Consider the following 25,101-nt stretch of genomic DNA (forward strand, 5'->3'; position numbering starts at 1 on the left):
GAATTTTCTCTTTCTCCCTTATATTTTCAACCACAGTCATCCTGTCTACAAGGAAAGCAGCCCCTCAGTGAGCACTGCTGTCGTTTTTAAACAATTTTATGAAAATTGCTCCCTTCTGGGTGATTGTGAGAGTCAGAGGAGGCCAGGCGGTGATGGAAGTGCATCTTCTTTGGGGCCAGGTGGAAATGAGCCCAGCCACATAGATGGGCCCCATACTCTTCGAAGGGACCAAAATACACCAGTTACAAGATTTGAGACCCTGAGAACACACCTATAATCCTGAAAGCCAACACCAACTGTGATTAAATGCTACAGGGATTTAAGGGTTCTGGTTTTGATGTAACACAGTCATCAAGGATTCAGACTCTGTTGTCAAACCACATGCAGTCAATCCCTTTCTCACAGCTTGCTAACAGTGTGACCGTGGATACATTATTTAATGTTTGTGTGCCTCAATTTTATCAGAAAAGGGGGATAATAGAAGTACCTATCTTGGACTGTTGCTGTGAAAATAAAGTGAGATAATTCATATACAGCACTTGGCTTGGTACCTGGCACGTAATAAATACTCAATAAACATTAGCTACGCATGTCTGTTCAGCACACATCAGAACAAACTTTTCAAGCAGTTAAAGAGACTCCTATTTCTCTAAGCAAGAACCTAGAAACACTGTCAATTGTCTCCAGCAGACATTTTTCTATTTAATGGCTCTAAAGAGACAGAAAAGCTTTAATCAATTCCCAGAAGTAAAATGCTAAGAAATTATATGCACAGTTACGAAAACAAAATAAACAATGTTTCCCACACATTGTTCAGCAGACAAAAACATATTGACATGCTGTTCCTGCAAGGAAGTGGGATGAATTTTCTAGATAATCCTGAGCCATTCATCTTTCCCCCTACTGTGTCTGCTCTAGGGCCAAAATGTACCTCCAGCCAAACAAGTGGCTCCCTCCCCCAAAGTTCCTACTATGGTTCCCTGGAGGAACCATGTTCCTCTATTCTTCCTTTAATGCTTTTTTTGTTCATTAAGTGAATATTTTCTTGTACAACATTTTAATTTCCTTAATAATTTTTAACTATATTTCTTGAGCTGTTTTCTTAGTGGTTGATCTGGCACTTACATTATACATTTTAACCCATCCAAGCCCATAAACTTAATTCTAGTGAAATATAGAAACTTTACTCCTATATAGCTCTAGTCCCTCCTTTCCATTTTTGTGCCTCTTCTGTGCTTATCGTCAAACATATTACATTTCCATATGTTAATAGGCCTAGCAATACAATTATATAACGTATTTTGTTTATGCAATTCCTTTTTAAATCAGTTAAGAGAAAAAGGAAGAAGAAATATGGAATTATACTGTATTTTACAATTGCCTATATAATTACATTTAGTGGCACTTTTTAGTTTTTTGAGTGAATTCAGATTACTGTCTGGTGCCATCTGCACTCAGCCTGAAGAAAATCCTTTAGTATTTCTTGCAAGGTGCATCTGATGGCAATGAATTCTCTCAGTTTTGTTTACCTGGGAATGTCTTTATTTCGCCTTTGTTTTTGTCTGTTTGTTTTGTTTTGGTTTGGTTTGGTTTTTTGGCCACACAGTGCAGTATACGGGAACTCAGTTCCCCGACCAGCTATTGAACCCATGTCCCCTGCATTGGGAGCATGGAGTCTTAACCACTGGACCACCAGGGAAGTCTCTACTTTGCCTTCAAGGATAGTTTTGAAGGATAGCTTTGCTATATATAAGATTCTTAGCCACCATTGTTTCTGATGAAAAATCACCTGTTAATCTTATTAGGGTTCTCTTATAGGTGATGAGTAGTTTTGTTCTGTTCTGTTACTGCTTTCAAGATTTTTTTCATTGTCTATCACTAAACATGCCATTGGCGTACTTAATGGTGTTCCACATTTCTCTGTCTCTGCTCATTTTTCTTCATTCTTTTTTTCTCTTTTCTTCAGTTTTAATAACCTCTATTGATCTGTCTTCAAGTTTGCTGATACTTTCTTTCGCCAACTCAAATCTAATTGTAAATGCCTCTAGTGAAATTTTCATTTCACTTTTCATATTTTTCAAGTCCAGAATTTCCACTTTCTTCCTTTTTATAATTTTTCTCTTTATTGATATTCCCTATTGATAAGACATTGTCATCATATTTTCCTTTAATTCTTTCAGCAAAGTTTTCTTTAGTTCTTTAGATAAATTTATAATAGCTACTTTGAGGTCTGTGTCTAGTAAGTCCAACAGCCAGGTCCCCGCAAAGATAATCTCTGTTGTCTGCTTTTTTCCTCTTTATGGCTTACATGTTCTCCTGTCTTTGATGTCTTTTAAATTTCTGTTGAAAACCCGACATTTTAGATAATATATTTTAGCCACTCTGAATACTGGTCACTACTCCTGCCCTCCCCTGCCCCAGGACTTGTTTTTGTTTACGTATTTGCTTGTTTATTTGTTTAGTGACATAAATGGACTAGTTCAGTGACATCTTTTCCCTGCACAGTGTGCAGTCTCTGATGTGATTCCTTGGAGGGTATAGCCTTGGCCCTGTGCACTCCCCCTATTCAATCCCCTGGGACGACAGTGGTTTTTAGCAGGTCTTTTTTTTTTTTTTTTTTTTCCCTATCTCTTTCACTTATCTCCCTGTTAAACTTCTGGATGGACTGCCTTATTGGTATCACACCCAGCTGTTAGCCTCCACTAATTGCTACCTGATTGCTCTATTATTTTCAACAGTACTTTGAGGCATAAATTGCTCCACACTGTGATCCACTTAAGTTCAGGCTTCTTTGCAAGGGCAGTCTTTGAGGCCAGTCTTTAAAGCTTGCTTTGACCCCAAGAAGGTTCTTCTCAGATAGCTCCTTCTCTGGTTCTATCTGTTAAATGTCTAGCTGGTGTAGCTGGCCTGCTGTCTCTCATGTTGCTATTATGACACTACTAGCATCCTCTTAAATACTCACCAATTGCTTTTAGGCTTGAGATTTCTCACACTTTGTTCCAAATAAAGTGGAGAGCTACAGAACTCTGTGTTCTCACAGCCCACCTCTCCCCCTAGGCAGGATCTCTGTACCACTACTCTGGAGCTAAGAGTGGGAATGGCAGTCCACTTCTCTCAGTGACATACCTGCTCTATGAGTGGGGTATTGGGTAGGGATGGCAGCCACTAGTCTTCTTGGATTGCCTCTCCTGGCATGGAAACTTCACCCTATGCGTGGGTTGGGGTGTGGACAATTAGGGCCCAGTATTCTTGGCCAAGGGTAGAACTTTCTTGCTACAAATGGGGGCTGGATGGCAGAAAGTCCCAGACCTCTTGGCCATGCTTGCATGGAATAAAGCTTCTGCAACACAAAGTTGGGAGAGATAAGAAATACAGTGGCCTGACCCTCCTGGGGAGAAACTGTAGGCTTAGAATAGGAGCTGGAGGGGAAAGGGAGCCCCGTCTTCCCATCCATATCTGCCCAGAGAAGAGCTTCTGTCTCATTGTGCTCGTGTTCAAGGAGAGAGCAGGTCATGGCTCAAACACCACAGATTGTTGATATTCTTACTGAGATGTAGTAGATTTTCTTGAATTAGTGTTTCTCCATTTGATGTATGCCCTTAGAACAACTTTCAGAGACTTTAAATGGTTGGGATTTTTAAAATAATTTTCCCCAGTTATGTTTGTTTCACTGGGGAGGCTCCACAGAGTTCCTCACACTGCCATTCCTGAAGTGCTCCTCCTAACCCCATGTGATTTGCACTAAAAAATAATCATTAGGGAACAGCTGGCTCCATTTACCAATGTTGTTTACTTCACTGTGACCATATTTTCTAAATTAAAAATAAGGGGCAGGACTTCCCTGGTGGTTAAGAATCCGCCTGCCAATGCAGGGCACACAGGTTCGGGCCCTGGTGCGGAAAGATCCCACATGCCGCAGAGCAACTAAGCCCGTGTGCCACAACTACTGAGCCTGTGCTCTAGAGGCCGTGAGCCACAACTACTGAGCCCTTGTGCTGCAACTAGTGAAGCCCACGTGCCTAGAACCCATGCTCTGCAACGAGAAGCCACCGCAACGAGAAGCCCGCGCACTGCAACGAAGAGTAGCCCCTGCTCGTCGCAACTAGAGAAAGCCTGCACGCAGCAACAAAGACCCAACCCAGCCAAAAATAAATAAATAAATAAAATATTTTTAAAAAAAGAAAAAATAAGGGGCATATGGTCTGGCAAGGGCTTTGTACTGCTTCCAGGGTAGGGGAGTTGATATGGGTAGGTAAACTTTGGAAATAGTAGAATTTACAATTCATTTAGATGGTTTCTGGGGACAATAGATAGAATATTTGAAATTCAGCCGTCCCAGAAAATGTAGGGATATATTGCTGCTAAAACTCTTGTTCTACTTAAAAGTTTGAAGGAATTCATGGCTGATACAAAGTCTCCTTTGAAAGGGGATACTTCCAAGTTGTATCTTCCCATCAACGATCTCAATTTGTGTTTGGTGCTTCTCCACACACAACCAATTAATCCTAATGGGAATTCAGCATGGAGAGAACTGGATTCTAAACAAATAACACCCAACAGCCAACACTAAGTCTTGCCACACAACACCCATCTGCCAAGGCTAGAAACAGCCTGCTTCGCTTCAACTCTGAATCAGCCACCACCCCAGCATGCAGAATCTAGAGAGTTTTCTGTCTCCCAGGACTTGGGAATTTCTCAGCTGAAGCCTAGGAATATGGAAGTAGGTAAAGGAATGTGGCCTGGCAAAGGGAGGGAAAAAAATAGGATTGTCTCTGAGACTTCATTCTCCAATTTTCCTAAAATCAGACTGAAGTCGCCAGGGAAATCTGGTTTTGAAATGATAGACAGCCACAATCCCCTCAGCCATCAGGGTAACACACCCTCCCTGGACATATGCACCTGCCTAACTGCTTGACATTGTGTACAAACTGAATATGCACGATCTTCATGTTATCACAAAGGCTACACTTTTAAATGTTTCTACCCAATATTTAAAACCCTTTTTCTGTCCTTAAAAAGACCCATAGATTTTACTGGATCGACTGCTATTTGAGACGTCTGGCTAGCCAGGGACTGCACGTACTATGGACTACAGATTTCCAGATCAGGGGAAAGAGGGACAGAAAGTACTGGAGTCAGAGTGATGACAGTATACAGCCAGTTTATTATCTAAAGAGTGAATAAGTATGTCTTACATATGTACAACCATTTTTCAATAACATGTATGGGTTTGATTAATAAGTTAAAAATCCATTTAAAAGCATTACTGAATTTCTGATTATCCTTTGTCACGTGTGGTCTCCACTGACAGGTGGTGACCATGCCAGGTACCTGGCTAGGTTTCAGTTTCAGGACCAGCAAAGTAAGCCAGGCTTACAATTCAGGTGACCCATCGTTGAGCCCACGTTGCTAGGGAGAGGGGAGGGACAGAGCAGACAAGCAGTCTGTTTCCAGTCCTAGATACTCTGGGTAGCCTCTGGCGACATCACGCCAACAACTGGCCATACCAGAATTTGAGCCGAATCTGTCTGACTTCAAAATTCAGCACCTTGTCTGAGCTGGAAGAGGCAGGGCTGCTGCGTATCAGAAAGCCACTTCTGGGACCAGAAGCCAGAGTGCCATTTCAGAGCTTCGAGAAGCTTCCTGGATTTTGCTCCTGTTTTCTCAAACTGGCAAAGACCAAATGGCCTCCACTCTCAAGGCAAAGAGAAAGTGATAAGGAATTTGGGAAGCTTTTCTGCCCCAGGGAAGAATCCGGCTCAATGACAGTTTGGTATTAACTAGCTCAGCCATGCAGGGAGGCATAATTAGTTTCCCAGACCAGAGCTTCATTCCACTGGTCCCCCACAACCCAAGGGCTACACAATCTGTTTGAAATGAGAAGAAAAATAAAATCATCGCTCTCCTCAGCTCACCCGTCGGGCTATTGCTCATAGCCACAAGCAAAAGGTGAGGCAGCCATCTGTCTGCTGAGGTATAAGAAAGAATGGAATAGTCATTTTTAAATGACATTTTCAATTTTTCCCCTATGTCTACTATGCCCTCTTCCACCCTACTGCTTAAATGACTCTTTTCAAATCGAAAATATCAGGGAATAATAGGAAAAGAAAAATTGTAGTAATCCGCGGCTCCTGCTAACAGGTTGCTCTGCCCTGGTGGGCAGAGTCCTAGGAGGAACTTCTTCCTGCCCATGTCCTGGGTGTACAGACTGGAGAGGGTGGGAAAAGCTGTGCTGGGCCTCTGTGAAGACCTACACCCATGGGTGGGTGATTCCCTAGGCAGCCCCCGGGGGACCAAGGGATCTGGGCTGCCTGATTTCCAGCCCTGCTTCTGCCCATGATGCCCAAGGAATTTCAGCAGTGCAGGAAGGAAAATCCCTCTCCTGGCTCTGGAGTTGTCCTCTGAGATTCCTCTTTCCCCCTGCACACTGTTCCTGCCACCTCTCTCCTGAGTGTGAAAGAGCAAGTCCCAACTCACCACCATCACCCTGGAGACACCCTGAGATGGCGGGATCCATTCTGAGGTTCTCACAGGCCTCAGGGCAGAGAGGAGGCCGAGTCCAGGTGGGAAGCCAAAAGCCAACTTTCCCTTAGCTCCGAGCCCAGAGGAGTTCTTTATCCTTTCTTGGAAATTAAGCTATACTTTCTCCTTCCAATTGACTCTCCACGTATCCATTTAAATGACCTCAACTTTGTCCCTCCTCTTGAAACACAGACACCCTGTTCAGCTGTATCTTTTCTGGAATTATTCTCTGCTTTTGGTGCAGGTTTATTTTTTCCCTTCTGTGCCCACAAGATTGCTTTCATTTGAAAGTGACCACAAGTGACAGCTTTATTACAATAAAGACATTGAGGGTCCCCTGAAGGCTCCAGGCTTTTCTCACCAGCTGATTCCTGGGAGATCTCAGGGCAGGAAAGCACACTTTACACACACACACACACACACCCCACTGAACCACAGCTTCCCTTTGATTAAACCATGAAACAGCAGTGTAAGCTATGAGGGGCCAGGAGAGAAACCCCAGGAGTGCGTATTTTCCTGTCCCTGACCAAGAAGGAGGACAAAGCATGAGACAGCCTCACAGAAGTCACCCCCAAGCCTGGAGGGATGAGAACCAGCTCTTCGGGCACCTGGCTTCCCTTCCAGACAACTTTGAAGCCAGAGACCGGGATGTGAATTTTCTTACTAAGTGGTTTTAGTCAGGCCTGCTTATTTTTTCATTTAGTCACTCAACAAATTCCTAATTAACCCAACTATTGTACATGCTCTACTGGCATGTAGTTTCCAGTGAAACACTGGAAAATGGAAAAAATAGGACCCTGTCTCCACTCGCAAGGAATTCACAGTCCAATGGGAAAGCAGATCAATAGTTACAGAACAGCACAAATTTCTCACCTGTAAAATGGGGCTAAGGATCTCACAGGCTTTTTTTTTTTTAATTAATTTATTTATTTATTTATTTATGGCTGTGTTGGGTCTTCGTTTCTGTGCGAGGGCCCTCTCCAGTTGTGGCAAGTGGGGACCTCTCACCATCGCGGCCTCTGCTGTTGCGGAGCACAGGCTCCAGACGCGCAGGCTCAGTAATTGTGGCTCACGGGCCCAGCCGCTCCGCGGCATGTGGGATCCTCCCAGACTAGGGCTCGAACCCGCGTCCCCTGCATTGGCAGGCAGACTCTCAACCACTGCGCCACCAGGGAAGCCCTCACAGGCTTATTTTAAGGATTAGATAATATGAAGAGGATTAAACAGTACCAAACATCTAGTCAGTGCCTGATAAATGTCAGTTTTTTTTCTCTTTTCCTCTCCTTGACACAAAATCTCTGCCCCTCTTCCATCTGCACCACTGCGTGGGTTTGAAAAGCTGGGAAGAAGCCTGCTCCTGATACAGAGACTGCATCACCAGGAGCTACCATGTGCTGCTGGACCTGAAGACAGGTCCTGCTCAACAGTGCTGTGTCCCCAGTCCTGAAGATGATCCCAGGTGGTGGGGTGCAGGCCCCAAGGACCCAGACAGACCACGCAGAGGGGACTGGGCCTCCAGCCTCACCACATCTAAAGGAATCTGCCCGGCCTTTGTCCCTTTAGCACCTGGCTGCGTCTGAGAATATACAACTAAGGATTACTTCCCACTGCAGAAATTTCTTCTGAGGTTGAGGGGAGTAACTGGATGCAAAGGGAAACTTTCTAGACCTGATTCAGGACCCTTACATCCCCATCCCAGAGTCTCCAGCACGTGGGGCAGGGCCTTCAGGGCGGTCACCAAGTTGCTCTGGGCCTTGGATCTCTCGACACAACGTTAGAAGGTGAGGATACTCTTGTTCCTTCCGGGTCTGACGTGCTCTGATTCTCAATAAAGATCCTCCGGATGAGAGCCTTCACAGTTGCCATCTGACTCAAGAACTGCCGAAGTTGGAAGGCTCAACCTGTTTTGGTAATTGATGAGGAAAGAGGGAAGGACTGCATTGAGCTGTGCAACACAATACTGTTTCCTAATATTGACCAGGGTGAAATAAGACATTTAACTTTTGATTTACAAACATCAATGCATACTTTCTGTACTTCTAAAGTAATTACAAACTCAAAACTACTTACGCCTGTTTGGCTAAAAAAACAACTAGCTGTTGTTGAAAAACATTCAAAATTCACAATTGTATAGTTTTAGGTATATAAAAGAATCATTTTAATTGTTTTGTTAAGGCAATTATCATCTCCCTACTCATAAGGGACCAAAATAACTCCCACTAATCAAGAAATGGTTTATTGCCCAGGAAGTTTAATAATGATTTAGTACGATTCTCTCTAGTAAAAAAGCAAAACCATCCCTCAGTTTTCTGTCACTAGTAAGGGATATTTTTCAAAAAAGACTTTAAATAGATAAGTACTAAAAAAAAATGTAGTGTGTACCTTCCCAATATGAAACTACATCTATTTCTGAGTTGTAAAGAATGTATATTAAAATTATATCATGCAACAAAATGCACATTTTGTAGGAGGGAAAGAAAGAAAAGATTAAATTGAACCTTCCTGACAACTGGCTTAAATCACACCTTCCTGCCTGTAATTGAAATTATAAGTCACATTGCTTTGTGTTAAATCAAATTCACCCCAGCAGGAAGACAGGCTGCCTGCCGCGGCTCCAGTTCTACTGGGAGGTGGGTGGAGATGGAGGAAAACATTTCTCTCCTCTAGGAGGCTCTTCTTCCACCAGGGATTTGGGGAAATGAGACTCTCTGGCCAGGTAACTGGACACCTTGCATAACTCTCCCACCAGCCAAGGTTTCTACAAATAGTGCATTCCTGACATTGTCCCCTGCCCACTGCAATGCCAAGTGGGTTTTACAAAACAAATATTTCTCTACAAATGAGTGCAGGTCCCCAGGCCAGCAGGCTTAGAATTTCAGAGCAATAGTCAAATCAAACTGAGACACTCCAGGTGTCTCAGCTGAGAAGCTGTCACCAGCGTGAGGCTGGGCTTCCCTCTAACCTCACGTCTGACCATCTCAGGCTTGTCTTCACCGGAGAAGTCCTTACACACACATCCTGTCTAAATGAACTGAAACAGGGTTCAAGGCTGACAGTCTAGGTGTTACAACCAGAAAATATACTCCTGACCGTATTTTCTATGCCAGCTCTAAGAGGGAAATGTGGTGGGAAAGAAGGAAAGAGGGAAAGCAGGAAGACTGAAGAAAAGAACGTGTTCCCCGCCCCCATGCCCACCATGTGATAGGCAGGGTGAGGTGCTGTCCTGTACCTCATTTAATCAGCACCTCATTTAATTTAATTTCACCTCATTTAATCAGCACAACAATCCTACAGGGTTTAAGGAGCAGTCGTCCTCATTTCTGTGGTTGGGGAAACTGAGGCACAGGGGAAGTGAAGAGACTTGTCCAAGGTCACCCAACCTGTAAACGGCAGCACTGATTCCAACCACTCTACATTTTTTTTCGTACTTCCCCACGCTCAACAAGACTCAGGTCTCCCACTTCCAGGTAACTGCTGGTTTTACTTACTGCCTGAACTTGCTCTCTCCTAATCTTCCCTACTGCACTCCTCTAAATCCTCCTCATTCTTCAAAGATGTGTCATAAGTCCCAGTTCCTCAGTGAAGTCTGTTCTACCAGCGCACTCTTCCAGAATTCAACATTAACCCTCATTACATTAGTTAGTTTGCGAAAGATCCTCAACTGTTTCTTGTGTTGTCTTCCTAGCCTGATGATGAGCTTTTCAAAGCAAAGGACTCTGTCCTACATATTTTGTCATTTCCTGACACAGCTGGCACAGTGTCAAGCCCACAATAGGTGCTTGCAAGCAGCCACAGAACAGCCTGGATTGGTGCCTTTAAAAGCTGGGCTCCTCTGCTCATCCCTTCCAGGGGCTCCCCTTTTCTCCCAGAGCATTTCTCCCACAGTGGCCTCCAAGGCCTGTACAACCTGCTCCCCACCTGGCCCCTCTCTGGCCTCACCCCCAACCCCTTTCTCCCACAGTCACTCTGCCCTGGCCACACTGTTCCCAATACACATACACCAGGTACATTCCTGCCTCAGGGCCTTTGCACTGGTTGTTTCCTCCACGTGCAACTCTTCCCCTAGACAGAGCTCACACCTAATTTTCTTCAAGTCTTTCCTTATCAGAGAGCACCTGACTACCTCATTTAATTGCAAATCTTTCATGTTTTTGTCTTTGTTCCACTGACATACCCTCAGCACTTACCAGGTACTCAATAAATGCTAATTGGATGAAGGAAGGGAAGAATCTGAGCATGCGACCAACAGAAGGTAGGAGTACCTCCCAGGTCACTGTCAAACTCCGAGCCACAAGAGAGGGGAACAGGAACTTGAAAGCAGGTCTGCAGTTTCTCCAAACCATCCCAAGCCTCCACCCCAGGCCCCAGTAAACAATGCCAGACTTGGGATCCATCTCCAACATCTGCCCACAGAACTAGCGGCCCAACATTATATACACTTGAGCCCAGATATTCCACTTTCTCGATTAAATGGGAATTCCTGGCAAACCTGGACATGTCTGCTGTTTCCTCTGTGTGCACCTCTCCCCTCTATGGCCCCGAGCCTGGAAGACCACCCAGTGAAGCTTTGTCCTGAATGAGCAGAGGAGGTGGTCTTGTTCACGCTAAGTCTTCTGGAAACTGATACTGCTGGCTGCAAAAAGCCAGGCCTGGAGCCTCTCTCAGCCTTCCACAGCGCTCCGCCTTATCAGCTCCTGGCACGGGCGACCTCCTGCATCTCCAGAGAAGGACACTGACAAAAGAGTCGCTTGGTAACCCACCTCAGGGCCCTGCTACTCTCATGAATCCTTCTTCCAGTCTCATCTACAACCTTTCTGCTAAGAGAAAGGGAGGATCCTGTTTTCTCTTAATTAGCATCACTGGAGCAGGAAGAACAAGAGGGTCCCTAGCCCCTCACTAAGGGGCTTGAGAAAGGTAACTTACTAACTGCATCATGTTAATTACAGTCACTGAGACTTGATTTCCTCATCTGTAAAATGGGGGTCATGACATCATCCCACAGGGTTGCTTACAAAGTTAAAATGAAGTATCACATGTAAAGTATTTAGCACATAATAGGTGCTCAACAAATATTAATTCTCTTTCTCTTCCAGTCTCTCCGCCAGACAAGTTCAGACCTATTTCTACAACCCTTCCTCCCTCGTTCTTTTTTCTAAGTTTTGAATCATTGATAAAATTCTCTTTCAGCATTTTCCACTGGGTTCCCCTTCTAATATAAATCCTCAGCTTCTAGTAAGTTTTTTTAAAGCCTGGCCCAATTATAGACTTGGAGAGTCTACGTCATAATTCCTGCATGTTATACTTTCCTCCATATACTCTTTTAGAAAACAAAGCAAATCAGAGGATCAGTTTATTATTAAACTGAGATTTAGAAATGGAAGAAACCAAAATGTTAAAAGACTCTTCTCCAAGCCCCGTGAACTTAGAGGCAGGTCTAAAGCCTCACCCACACCCCTCCCATTCCTCCGTGGCTCCTTCTCTTGCATCAGAGAAATATGATGATGACTAATTAGACAAAGTCTGTCGTACTCGTCGAGATCCTTTGAGGCAGGAACCACATAAACACAAGCATCATAACTCCAGTAAAGAGAAACCAGAAAACCCCTCTGCTCTGGGACCCTACCCATCCAGAGCTAAATAAATCTGAAACAGAAGATCAAAAAGGATCTTCCACATGGATAATAGAAAATGTCACCAGCATAAACAGGAAGAGAGATTAGTTCAATAAAGGAATAAAGTCACATCTGTGGGTCTCAAGTAAGATTTTTGCTTACTTTTAACTTCCCAGCATATAACTCACAAGGTTATTAATACGGACTCCTACTGTTTTGGGCAAATAAACAGCTGCTGATGTTTTGTGCCCAAACCACTTTATTCGAGCTTTCCTTTACAGCAATTGTTTTCTTCCTTTCCAAATCCTGAGAGGCTCAGACAGCTGAAAAAAACAGGGAGTACTAAGGCAGAACGAATAACAAGGAGGCAGCCTGAGTGGGCAGGGAAAATGGGGCAGGGGCTGCTGGGACCCTCACAGTCCTCTTTACGACTCTTGGACAAAGTCACCGTTCAAGAGCAGAGAACAGAAAACACAGATGTGGTGCAATCAGAAGGGTTGTTTTTGCCACGATGCTAGGAGTTACCATTAAACAGAATTTACCAGTGTGAGAAGACGAGGATGACCAACCACCCAGGTTTGCCCAGGGTTGAGGGGCCTCCTTGGACCCAAGAATTTCAGTTTTAAAAGAGTGAAAGTCCTGAGCAAACAGGACAAGTTGGTCACCCCAGGAGCCACATGACTGTGCCAGCCAGTACACAGGAAAGCACTCAGCACTGGGCCTGGCATATTGTAAGTGCCCGAAAGTCACATGTGGAATCTGAATGAGCTCTGGCCTGCAGCTCACACAGTCTGCTTTTCCTACGAGGCCAAGTTCCTGGGGGGGCCCACAATCATCCAAGAGAAAGGGCTTTCCAGAGCCTCCGTGCTGGCACCTCACTGCCCCTTCCAAACAAGGCCTTCTCCCTCTGGCACCCCAACCCCAAGGTTCCTCACTTACACCAGGACAGACCAAGCCGCCCGCCTGGATCCCTTTTCCATCAGTCTCCTGCTTGAACACAATCGTTGATAAAATGATCTCCCAGTTCCTTCTCTGTGAGACTGTCATCTTCTTTTCACTTCTGGGGAGAGCACAGATGCTGAAGACAGTTTCCCTTCTTGGCTCCACCACCTATCAGCTTTGTGACCTGGGGCAAACTAAGTCGCTACGTCTCAGTGTTCTCACCTCTAAAACTCTCCCTCACCATGCGGTGAAGATAAAAAGCAATCACGCGTGGACCGCACCTAGCCCAGTCCCTGACATACAAGAATAGTTCTCTTCCTCCGTTCCTTCTGATACAATCCAGCTTCAATTCGTTACATACCTGTTGCTCTTAAAATAAATCAAGGGTTTGGCTAAGATTCTCATTTGGCATTTCTGTAGCTTTAAATCTCTCCTTAGCTTTCTAACTCTTACAATCATTGGCCCAAGCAATTTTGTACTGTTCTCCTAAGTCCTCATATGCCACTAGCATGACACTTGAAAGCCCAAGTTTCAAACCCTGTCCTGCCCAGGTCCCTGAATTGCCTTCCCTCTCCTCCAGGATCTCAGCTGCCTTTCACTCTAAGTCCCCAGGGGACACAGATGGGTGAGCAAGTCAGACCAGTGAAGCCAAACAAGGTACCAGAGCTTAAGATGTAGCACCCAACCATCTCATACAGGTGCTCCACTCAGAATCTGAAACTCTGGACATTGGTGGAATGAGCCCATTCATGCCAAAGAGCTAAGCCTAAGCCTCCTCTTCGGGCATCATTTTCCGTTGTTCTCATCTGTCCTGAGGAGATGGGTGCTGATGCCACTTCTCTGGATCTCTCCAAACCTTATTTTTGTCTTATAAAGGACAGTGGTAACAAACACAGCCCAACAAGGTATGTCTGCCAGCTCCAGTACCATTTTAGCAATGCCGTCATAGAGGAAGTCTGTCACTGTCTCACTGGGGCTGGACACTTAAGGCTTTCCACTGGCATCGTTAAGGGCAGCTTCATCTCCCAAAAGCAAACCTTCACAAAACTGAAACTGAATGTTGGGCAATGAAAGAGAACTACATCTCAGAAATGCATACCCACTGACTGGGAGGATCTGTCCTAGCAACATATTTTCATCTATAATTGTGTAGCCAGAAAAAACTACCAAAGCATTAGTGTTCATATAATCAGGAATCCTCTTGCTTAAAGCTCCACTTGGCTGCATTCAGCTGGGTCCCTAAAGAGTACATAGACCCACACAGAAGATTCCAGAACAGCAGCTGTTCCCAGTTGCTGTCACAACAAATTGTATGTTGGAACATTTGTATGGTAATTTGTTATTAACAATAATTTAAGCACCAAAGCGTATGAATGATTAAGGTTAACTATAAATTGAAGGAATTTCAAGGTTAGCAGATTCTCTTGCATATTAATATGCTTTCTTAAGTGGGAGAAAAAGGGATGGAGTGCGAATGAACACAACATGTTAGGACACGCATCACCCTGGCCCTGCCCTGGGGCATGTGCCCTGCATGTTGAAGGCATGTGTGTGAGGAGGGGGAAAATACTGAAAATACCTGTGCTCAAGCATTGCATTGTGGAATGGCACTAACTCTGACCCCGAAGGCAATGTGAGATTTGATAAGATGACAACTGTAGGCACAATGGAATAATCAAATCTCTGCAGAATTCAAGACGCTCCAGCCCTAGGGAGACTTTCAAGGCCAGCATAAAAAGTGCAACCCACCATTCATAGAATCTAGACCATCAACCAGCAGACCTAACCCACTCTGCCCCTTGCTTTCTACCACAGTGTCCGTCCCACATTTATAGACTTCTGCCCCTCCAACTTCATGCATAATCCTCTCTCTCCCAAAATTCCACCTTGGTGCCTTCTGGCTACATTCATCACTCATATTCAGCTTGGTGTTTCCCCAAAGGACTTTCTGTGCAATATCACTTCCATCTGGACTGCCCTCCTACATGCTTCTCACAGGGCAGCCTATCTGTCCTAGTCTCCAGAATTGAACCCAAGCAACGAAAAAGGGCAACAATCCTAAAGAGACCCCCAAGCCCCAATTCAAAGCAATAGCCCATTCAGCTTTCCAAGTTAAGTCAGAAATCCTATAGGATGGTAATGAAGATGTTCCAGTAACCCTGTATGTGGCTCTGGATCCCATAAGCATCTTTGCAAAAACACAGACCAGCCAAACCCAAGTAACTGAAGCTGAACTTCAAGGCCCTCACAAACCAGAAAACCAGACTGTGGCTCTCCGACATTTCATTCTGAATTCTCCTTGAGATTCTACATCAACCTACTTATCAAGGGCAAATAACAATTTATGTCAAGTGAGTGGGAAAGAATGTGGAATTCATTTATTTTACAGCCTACACACTTCTGGATAAAAATGAAAATTCTTTGGCCACACGAAAAAGTTGTATTCTTTGGCAAGGCTTTTCTACTCCATGTAGATGTGGTCTGGGCTATTAATAAAGATAATTGAGCTCAATCTCTAAATTTTGCTATTGAACTCTCTCAAAATATCAACCTCTGTTACTAATATATACATAATATAATATATAATCTATTATATAATACATAATCTGTTACTAATATAATTTTACATGCCACAGTTCATTCTGAAGGACAAATAGGTTTACTCTTTAAATGACACCCTTTCCTCAAATAATCTCCAAGCATTTAGCAAACATCACATCCTCTTCTTTACAACCCTGCCAAGTTAGGAATCAGATGAGAAGGACACCAGCCAATTCTTAGTGACATACAAAAGCCATAGGGGACAGAAAAAAAAAAAAATCTCCCAACATCCAGGCCTTGGATATATTCTGATTTTTAGGAACCATATATGCGTTTGTGATCTTGGTGAGCAACCTACTGTTACTGGCCTGATGTACATTAATATGCACATAACATGCCTAATACAATTTTAGGAAACAAAAGCAGTTAATAATCCATTTCTCCCATTGTTGGAATGATCTTGACTCAATGAAGTAAGATAATGGATTTAGAAATTAGTTATACAATGTAATACACTATTAATCATGGTATTCACAAGGGTAAATAGATGTTACAAGAACACCACCCAGGAATTCAATTTCCTTTTAGATTTGTTTACTCTCTTGAATTCTTTATGCTACCATCTTCCCTCACAAAAATCTAACACTCTGATGTTTCCTCTTCTCCCAAAACAGTGATTTTCAACCCTTTCTTTAAAAAGAAAGCATAGCTCTTTTAAAAATGAAATATTTTACAGAATTCCAAATATAAGACAGATGAAACAGGAACAACATTGGTTGCATGGAGGGGAGAGAATGGGTACCGGCGGGGTCCAAGAGACCTCACTTGACCCTTTTATTTCTTTTTTTATTTTTTAATTTATTTATTTTATTTAGTTATTTTTGGCTGCGTTGGGTCTTCGTTGCTGTGCGCGGGCTTTCTCTAGTTGCGGCGAGCAGGGGCTACTCTTTGTTGCGGTGCACGGGCTTCTCACTGTGGTGGCTTCTCTTGTTGCGGAGCACAGGCTCTAGGTGCGCAGGCTTCAGTACTTGTGGCACCCCGGCTCAGTAGTTGTGGCTCGCGGGCTCTAGAGCGCAGGCTCAGTAGTTGTGGCGCACAGACTTAGTTGCTCCACGGCATGTGGGATCTTCCCGGACCATGGCTCGAGCCTGTGTCCCCTGCATTGGCAGGTTGATTCTTAACCACTGCGCTACCAAGGAAGCCCGACCCTTTTATTTCTTAAGTCCCAGAACAAACCTCCCAGAAGCTTGGGGCTCCTGGGGACAGAGTTTGAAAATCACTACCCTAAGGCATATGTGTAAAGCAAAAATTATGTATATAAAATAGAACACAGGTATAATATATATTTCATTAATTAATTAATGATATCTGGAAATAAAACATATATATAAAATACACAAATCGTAAACACTGATATCCCAAGAGGAAAAACTGGCAAAGGACACCAATACGAGGTTAAAACAAATATAGGGCTGGGGGGAAGATACTAAGTTCTACGGTAATCAAAGGAGTACAAAGCAAAAGAATAGAACATTTGACAGTGGTTACATCTGCCCAGAAAAAATTGAAGGATAGCACCCAATGCTGGCCAGCCTCCGTGAAACAGGTACGATAATACACTGCTATTGGTTGTATAGAAAGACTTTCCTTTTCAAAAACAATCTTTCACAAAAATGTTCATATTCTTTGAATCAGTAGTAATCCCACTTCTGGAAATACATCATTAAAATCGTTCAGAAGAAGAACACAGTGAAGTAAAGATGTTTATTTCTGTGTTAATTATAATAGAAAAGCAAATGTTCAGTAACAGGCAAGTGGTTAAATCGATAATGGTATATTGATTGTGGAATATTATGCAGTCACTAAAAATACAGTAAAATTTCTCTTTAAATATCCTCCACTTAATCGCCTCTCCAGATTAAGCATGCTTTCATTCTCTCCACGAAAAACAAAACAAAACCAGGATGCCTTTGTCCCTCTGTGTCAGCTTCTCTCTCCCACCCCATTCACACCTCCTGCTAACAACTGAGTAATACTCCTACCAAGAGACCACTGGGTTTGTTTCCAAATGTGTTTAGACTCTTGGTATTTGTCACTGTAACAGCATAATTTAATTACATATTATATAAACCAATGGAATATCATTGCTAAAAAGATGAGAGCTGTTTCTAAGAAAATTAATTTAAAGCCTTGGAAAGACTTTATAAAGTTAGTCACATAAATAGCAGTCAAATTACTTGTGAACAAAATCACTGCAAAAGACCAGACAAAAGTCATCAAAGTTTAGGCTACTACACTGCTTCATAAGCATCTTCAAGTTCTCAATGAATGTTAAAGAAAACAGAACTAGAAATCAGACTTTGTAAACAGCACCTTATGGGAGTGGTTCATTCAAGGAAGTTGATCAGAAAGGCAATGGGCAGGCCCAGCCCAAAGACAAAGCCTTGGCCTTACATCAAAAGGCTGACAAATAAATGCACATTTTGAATACTATTAAAACAAAATATTTAATGCATGTATGTAATATTTTGTTTTATTCTCCTCTTTAACCAGTTTCTCAATAAACTGACTAACTTAAACCCCAACTGTGTTGAATAAGAGGGATTCTATCGTCCTTTAAAAACGAGTTCACTACAACAGGGACCAGGAGTGTCTTGATTCACCACTGTATCCAATTTCACCTCCCCAGTGTGTTGCCTGGCACCTACTAGGTCTCCAATAAATAAGGACTAAATCGATAAACTATGTAGCAAATATGGAAAAAAATGCTTCTAACAAAAAGCAAACTGAGGAAAGCAGAATATTAAATTACATGTAAACCACGACTACACCTTCATTTTTAAATACGGAGGCAGATGGACAAAACTAGAAGGCAATGTTCAAAATACAAAACAGTTGTTTTAGATTAGAACGAATTAGAGGCAATCTTATACATTTTAAAATATTTTCTTCAATCTTGGCACATTCTTTTACAGATTCAAAAAGATACTCATCAAAAAAAAAGAAAAGCTGTTTTGGTTTCTACTGGACTTCCACAATAAGAAGTGAATCCACATCTCCATTTCCTAAGCTCTCCAACACTTCAGCCTCCTTCAGCACTTTCTACTTAACCCACTGCACCGCCTCCAGCAATCCCATCTTTCTCCTCCTAAGACCAAATGTGTACTAACACTTATTTTGTGTTTCCAATCTATCAGGATGCTATTTTTAAAATCTGGAGTTATCCATCCTCTCATTTACCATCTATCTGCTTAAAATAAAATTATCAAAACTGCAATTTACATTCCCAAGAGATTCCCAAACACCATCTAATTAAATCATTCAATCAGAAAACAAATTAAAATGAAATACCACTGCAACCCCCAAGAGGAAAATAAACTTTTCAGTCATGACTGGAATGTAGGTCTAGGGTGACACTCCAAAGCCTCTTCTAATTGCAAGTCCTATGGAACATCCAGCAGAACATTTTGTGACGTTTGCAGCTTCCGAGACAACTTTCCTTCCAAAGCAAAGAGGAGCCTATGCAAGGTTCCAAAGCAAAACGTAGTCGTTTGAGAATAGAAATGCTTTTATTATTGACTAACTAGTGCACTGGGGACCCTCACTGTGTACCCATTCATTCATCCACTCGTCCATCCAACACGTACTCTCTGAGGAATGTGCCAGGAACTGTCCTGGATGTTCCACGAACACTTTTTAAGTGAATGTAACCTCTGCCTTTTGGCATGAAACAAAACAAAACCCAGAGATTCCTGAGTTTAACTATGGAAGAGTCTCCAAGTGGAAAGGCTATGACTCCATCATCCCTCAGCCACCCTCTGAAGTCTCTAAGTCTGACACCCACTCCCACCGTCAAGTGACTCCAGGAGAGCACTGCTGCCCTGTGACCCTCTGGCCCTCTTAAGAGACAGTATAGTATGTGGTTAAGAACACAGATCCTGAAGCGACATTAGCTGGGTTTAAATCCCTGCACCTTAGGCAAATCATATAACCTCTCTTTCTGTAAAATGGAGCTAATATACCTACCTCATAGCGTGAGGAGGATTAAATAAGTCAGTACACGTAAAGCACTTAAAATAATGCCTGGCACATAGCAGCTGCTATATAATTTTTAGCTACTATTATTATTATCCCTATTCCCTCTCAGCTCAGTAGAGTAAACTGGATGGCTCAAAATGCTCTACTAACTAGAGGAAACTTGACAGCGGAATACACACAATCAGCCCGTATCATCAAGGACAAGCCTTTGAGCTTTTCCTTTCCCACCCTCTGCCTTCAGAGAGCTGCACTTGGCCAGTCCCAAACATAGTAGGCCCCTTACTTAAGGAGGTAAATCCCTAACTTTAAATTCCCCAAATGCTAGCTCAGGGATGGCTCCAGCACCACTGGGGGAGCTGTCACTAGTCATGGCTACGCCATCATGGCACAACCAGCCAAGCACCCTCTGCCCTCCCCCTGCTTCATGGCTAGTCTTTCCCAAATCATTGACCCTTCCCCAAGCCGCTAGGGGTTGTGGCTTCTGCCTTTCCGCCTGAGAATCTGGTCATTTCTGGATATCTACAGGACTCATAACACAGTCATTGCACATACACAAGAGAACTGGAGCAGCACATGTTTTAAGACTCCGGCTCCCTCTTATTTTCCCATCTCTCTCAATTTTTTCAGGTATATATTTGAACGTTCCGAACAAGGCATAGCTATAAGATTTCTTGCGAGCAAAAGCACAAAGCCTCCTTTCAACTTCCACATTGCACTCATTTTCATGTACAGCCTTATAAATCATGTGACACGGTCCACGTTCTACATGATAGGGGTGCACTCTGGGATGAGCTCATGGGTTAATAATGTCTCCTCACTGCTTCCCAAAGTAGTACCTTGCTCACCTCCTCCCTGACCAGATCAGAAAGCACAAGAGAATCATTTTCCAGGAACATAAACACACACACACACACACACACATACACACACACAGAATCTGTGAATGAAAATCTCTTAAAATCTGTGGGCAAACTGGAAATGTCAAAGTAAGGTATGGCCTGTGTCTCCCTGGGAACATTGTGAATCACCCCGGAGCAAACACTGTACTTCTATTGCTGACTAATTGTCAATCTGGACCCATGGGATGGAAAAGGACAAGAAACACAGCAACAGGCACCATCAGATAGATAAATTGGTCTGCCACGCAAGCCCAGTGGCAGGCTGAGAGGCAGAGGCAGGTATGAGGGAGAGCTGTGAACGGTGTCCTTTTCCGGGGAAGTGTCAGAGCCATGAACTTGTTTTGAAGGCATCAGTCAGTCAGGAAGCACCATGGATACGTATACCTCTCCTGCACTCACCTGAACCTCCCCCTGGGAAGGAACTATTGTGTACACGTGGGGAAACAAACCAAATGTAGAGAGACCAGCTGTCCCCACGACGGCAGGGGCAGCAGATGCAAGGGTTGGATCCTGACACCCATGTGTAAACAAAAGAGAGTGCTCCTGGGGGAGAAATATTCAACCAGATAACGGTGCCAAGTTCTGCCGGGTGCTGAAGCCAGAGCCTAGCAGGCCTGCCAGGTTTACAGGTGAACTAGGCTCAGCTGGCCCTGCCCTGCCCTTAAAAAGCTGACATGCCTGGTAGAAAACAGGTGGAGCAGCGGCGAAGCAAAGAGAAATGTGAACGTGAGACACGGGCATGTGTGTGCACACAGGGCCGGCAGCGCCCAGAGCGCTCTATCCGCTGCCTCCGACAGCTCATCGGACAGGGTCGCCTGGGAAGAGCGCTCCGTACCCCATCCTCCCCTTGGTCCCAGCCCTGGCCTCGAGCGCAGTCACCCGGCTCAGCCTTAGACTCCAGACCTACCCCGCGCGGGTCTGTCTGCTCTGCCCCAGCCGCTCCCTGGGCCTGGAAGTGGAGCTACCGGAGGGAATGGCCTTCACGGCAGCCCGGGGCGGGTTCTCGCGGTCCTGGCCGGAGGCACCATCGCAGTGGACAGAGCTCCAAGCTCCCAGGCTTTTTCCCCGCGCCAACACCTGCTCCTGGAGAGGGTCTTGGACCCGCGGGCAGTGGTGGGAGTGGGGACCGCTAAGGTTCAGACAGCACTCCTAGCCACAGAGCCCCCTGCACTTCCAACAGCCTACAGGCCGCTCACGGCGTGGCTGGAGCTGCGCAGTCTTCCCAGCTCCGGCTTATCCCGCAGCCTGTGGGTCTTAAATGGCAACGGCTGGGGCCGCCCGGGCATCTCACCGTAGGCCCTACGGCAGCCAGATGAGCTCGATTGCCCGCGCGCGCTCCCTTGTACACCCACCAACATTCACACGTACGCACACCTTGAACTGGACCTGCGTGCAACCCCTCGAGCAACCAGCCGGTAGTCACACGCACACTGAGACTCGTGCGCAGCGCGCCACCACGCCGCCAGCGAGCTGCACACACCCGCGCGTGGAGCCCCGCGCACACACGTGTGCCCTGGAGAAGTGCGCAGGGCCGCAGACACTGAGGGTCCCGCTCTCAGTCAAGAGCGTACACGCAGCCCCCCAAGCGTCTGCGGACTCAAGAGCCCCGCAGTCGCTCGGGAGATACCTACCAGCCCCAGCTCACCCCGCACCGCTCTAAGCACTCCCCGGCCCCGTGGGCGGCCCAAGTTTCCCGGGGCGTCCGTACCTTGGATATGCTGCTTGATGACATTCTCCAGGTGGTCCAGCCGTTCAATAATCTTCAGGGTGTCCCCTTTGTCTTCCTCCAGCTTCTTGTCGGGTGCCGGCTCCTGTCCCCGCACATACACGCTAGCGATGTAGTTGGTGACCCAGCCCACGTAGAGCAGACAAATGATGTTGGTCATGCCGCTCAGGATCACGCAAGTGGACACCAAAGTTTTGGTCTTCCTGGTGCACACCATTCTGGGCTCCCTCCTCCATATAGAGCTCCCGGGGGCCCCTCCTCTTTGCGCAGCCCGGACTCCCCTGTGCTGCGCTCTCACCCCCTAGCACGCCTCCGGCCGCCGGGCGCCCGAGCACCTGAGTCCCGACGTTCTCCAAAGCCCGGACCGCTGGCGGTGGAGCCGCGGTGCCCAAGTTTGGAGCTCCCGCCGCTGGAAGCCCGGAGAGAGAGCTTGACAAAGGAAATGAGGTGGATTTTTTCTTCCAAATTAAAAATCTCCGAGCCCTTCTCGGAGCAGTCGCGGGTGGTCTGCAGCCGCGCGCCCTGATACGCACGTCTGGGAAACTTTGCCACAGCCTAGGTCCGCGGCCGCGCCGCTTCCCATCTCCGGGCGCCGACTGCCTTGGCGGTCCGACCGGCCCGCGCTGCTAGAAGGACGGCGGCGGCGGCAGCAGCGGCAGGGAGAGCCGCGGACACAGCGGCCCGGCCCCCTCCGAGCGACAAGCGCCGCCACCAATCGCGCTCCGGCTCGGGAGAGGGGCCGGGGCTGGGCGGTCGCGGACCAACTGGGAGGGCGCGGGGGGCGGAGTCCGGCCCCCCGGCCCCACCTGCTGGCCGCCCTTGGCCCCCGCCCTCCAGGGACGCTCCTGAGCCTCCGCCCGCTCCTGAGCCTCCGCCCGCGCCCGCGCTGGCTGCCCCAGACCCGAGGCTCACGGGGAGGGCGCGCCGCCAGTCCCAGCCCTAGGTCGGCAGATTCCACCTCTAGGGGGATTCCACCTCTTGCTCTTGCGCAGGAACCTCCAGTCTTCCGGAGGTCGCTCGGTTCAGCGCTCCTCACTCCACCCGGCCGCCGGGCTTCTCGCGCTGATCCCACCGGCCGGCTCCTCGACCCTTTTTGTGGTTGCCAGGACGCAGAGAGGCCAGGGAAGCGTGGGCCGGATCGCCTGTCCTGTCTTGCCCTTGATCAGGCCCCGTGGGCGTCCACGTCTTCCTTGGCCTCACTTCGACCTCCACCCTGTCAGCCGGCTTCCTGGATATCTCCAGACTCGGCAGCTGTCAAAGGAGCCAACCCTGTTAGGACTCTCTTAAAAAGATTCTGGACCACCACCACTACCATCCCCCTCAAAGATTTTGGCCCCTGGCTACATTTTTTAAAGTCTGTGAGGCTCCCAGGACAAACTGTGTCTTGTAACCCCAGTTGTCATTTATGTGGGACCAGGCTCATCCCAGTACGTATAGAGATCCTGCACAGAAATATCCCTGGGGGGATTAAGCTCTCCGTGAACTGTTAAGTCCCTGTACATGCTGTTTGTGTTTGATGTTAGGCAGGAGAGAACTGTGCCTGACAGTAGAGGGGCATGGCTGGACTCCAGTGACTGACACTACTTTGTTTGTTATTAGAGCAAATATTTATTCCTGTTATCCCCTTCTGCTGAACGCTCACTTCTTCTCAGAACCTGCATAAAATCCCTTCAAACAAACGACTTTTAAAAACACAGATTTCTATCCTCTTCTCCATCTGTGGAGTGCATCTTCCTGTCCTGACGCATGTTGCTTTGTGTGCCAGCACTCCAACCAGCCGTGGTCCTGGTACCCAAGGTGGCTCCCTCATGTGATGTCTTCTGGATTCAGAGAACTGCCCTGGTAAAAGACAGGAGGCACAAAACCAATGAAGGGGCACTTTATGGCCAGCAGCCAGGAGCCCTTTAACCAGTGCTTTGCTTACAATGACTCCCAAAAGATGCTGTGAAAACAGACACCAACTAGAGATCTTGGAAGATTTCTCTTTACCCATAGCTAGGAAAGAGAACAATAGGTGTGTGTCGGATAGAGAGTAGAGGAGGATAGTATGTATGAGTCGATACGTATGCGAAAAGAAAGTACAAACTATTTCCGAAAAAAGGTCAAGGTACAGAAATCTGCATCCATGAGGGAATAAAACTTGTCTCTCCCTTTCTTTTCCTCTGGAAGTATAATCAGGTCACAAATGGAGGATCTGGACTTTCTTCTGATTGGATGAATTTACAAGCAATGGCCTTGAGTACAGCTAATGGCAAAGGTCTAATTATTCCTTCTGTTCCATACTCTCTCCCAGGAGGAGGCCTGGAAGTTCAGCTCTTCCCAGGATCTTCCTAAACCACCACACACAGGGCTGGACAGAGAGGAGCAATACTCATTTTTCCCATTCTTGATGGAAAAAAAAAAAAAAGTTTAAAAATAAGTTTCAAGGAGAAAAAGTGGATTGTGTGACCTTATATTTTGGTCCAGCTGGTCCCGTCATATATTTATAATTGTGGAGGGGCTGAATGCAACAAAAGAAGAATGAGGAAGAGGCTCTTCTCTCTGAAAGGTCACAAAGTGGAGCTGAGCAGTTCAAAGAATATTCACTGGAGGTGCAGCCAGTCTCCACGACTCTAATCCCACATCCACCACTTATTAGTTATGTGAGCTTGGACGAGTTTCAAAACACCAGTGGGGCTCAGTCTCCCCTTATGTCAAATGTAAACAATACTTGCTGAAGAACTGGTTGTGAAGATTAAAAGAGAGAATGCACCAGAAAGAGTTTCATTAGTGCAGGATGCATAGTGGGTGCTCAGGCATGTGAGGTTTCTTTCCAGGATTT

The 25,101-nt window shown here is 45.7% G+C and overlaps 1 protein-coding gene across 4 annotated transcripts in view; it reads right to left on the minus strand.

Moving 5' to 3' along the window:
* Positions 1-22,897, minus strand: part of GALNT18 (polypeptide N-acetylgalactosaminyltransferase 18) — a 337,221-nt gene extending 314,324 nt beyond the window's left edge. For all 4 annotated transcript variants that reach the window (XM_068556029.1, XM_068556028.1, XM_068556030.1 and 1 more), the window contains exon 1: positions 22,263-22,897. In XM_068556029.1, the coding sequence (XP_068412130.1) occupies positions 22,263-22,497 (235 nt within the window). In that variant the 5' untranslated portion in view covers positions 22,498-22,897. The remainder of the gene's footprint in view (positions 1-22,262) is intronic.
* Between the last annotated feature and the right edge of the window lie 2,204 nt (positions 22,898-25,101).

Source organism: Eschrichtius robustus, chromosome 11 (genome assembly GCF_028021215.1).
Source record: "Eschrichtius robustus isolate mEscRob2 chromosome 11, mEscRob2.pri, whole genome shotgun sequence".
Classification (NCBI taxonomy): Eukaryota; Metazoa; Chordata; class Mammalia; order Artiodactyla; family Eschrichtiidae; genus Eschrichtius; species Eschrichtius robustus.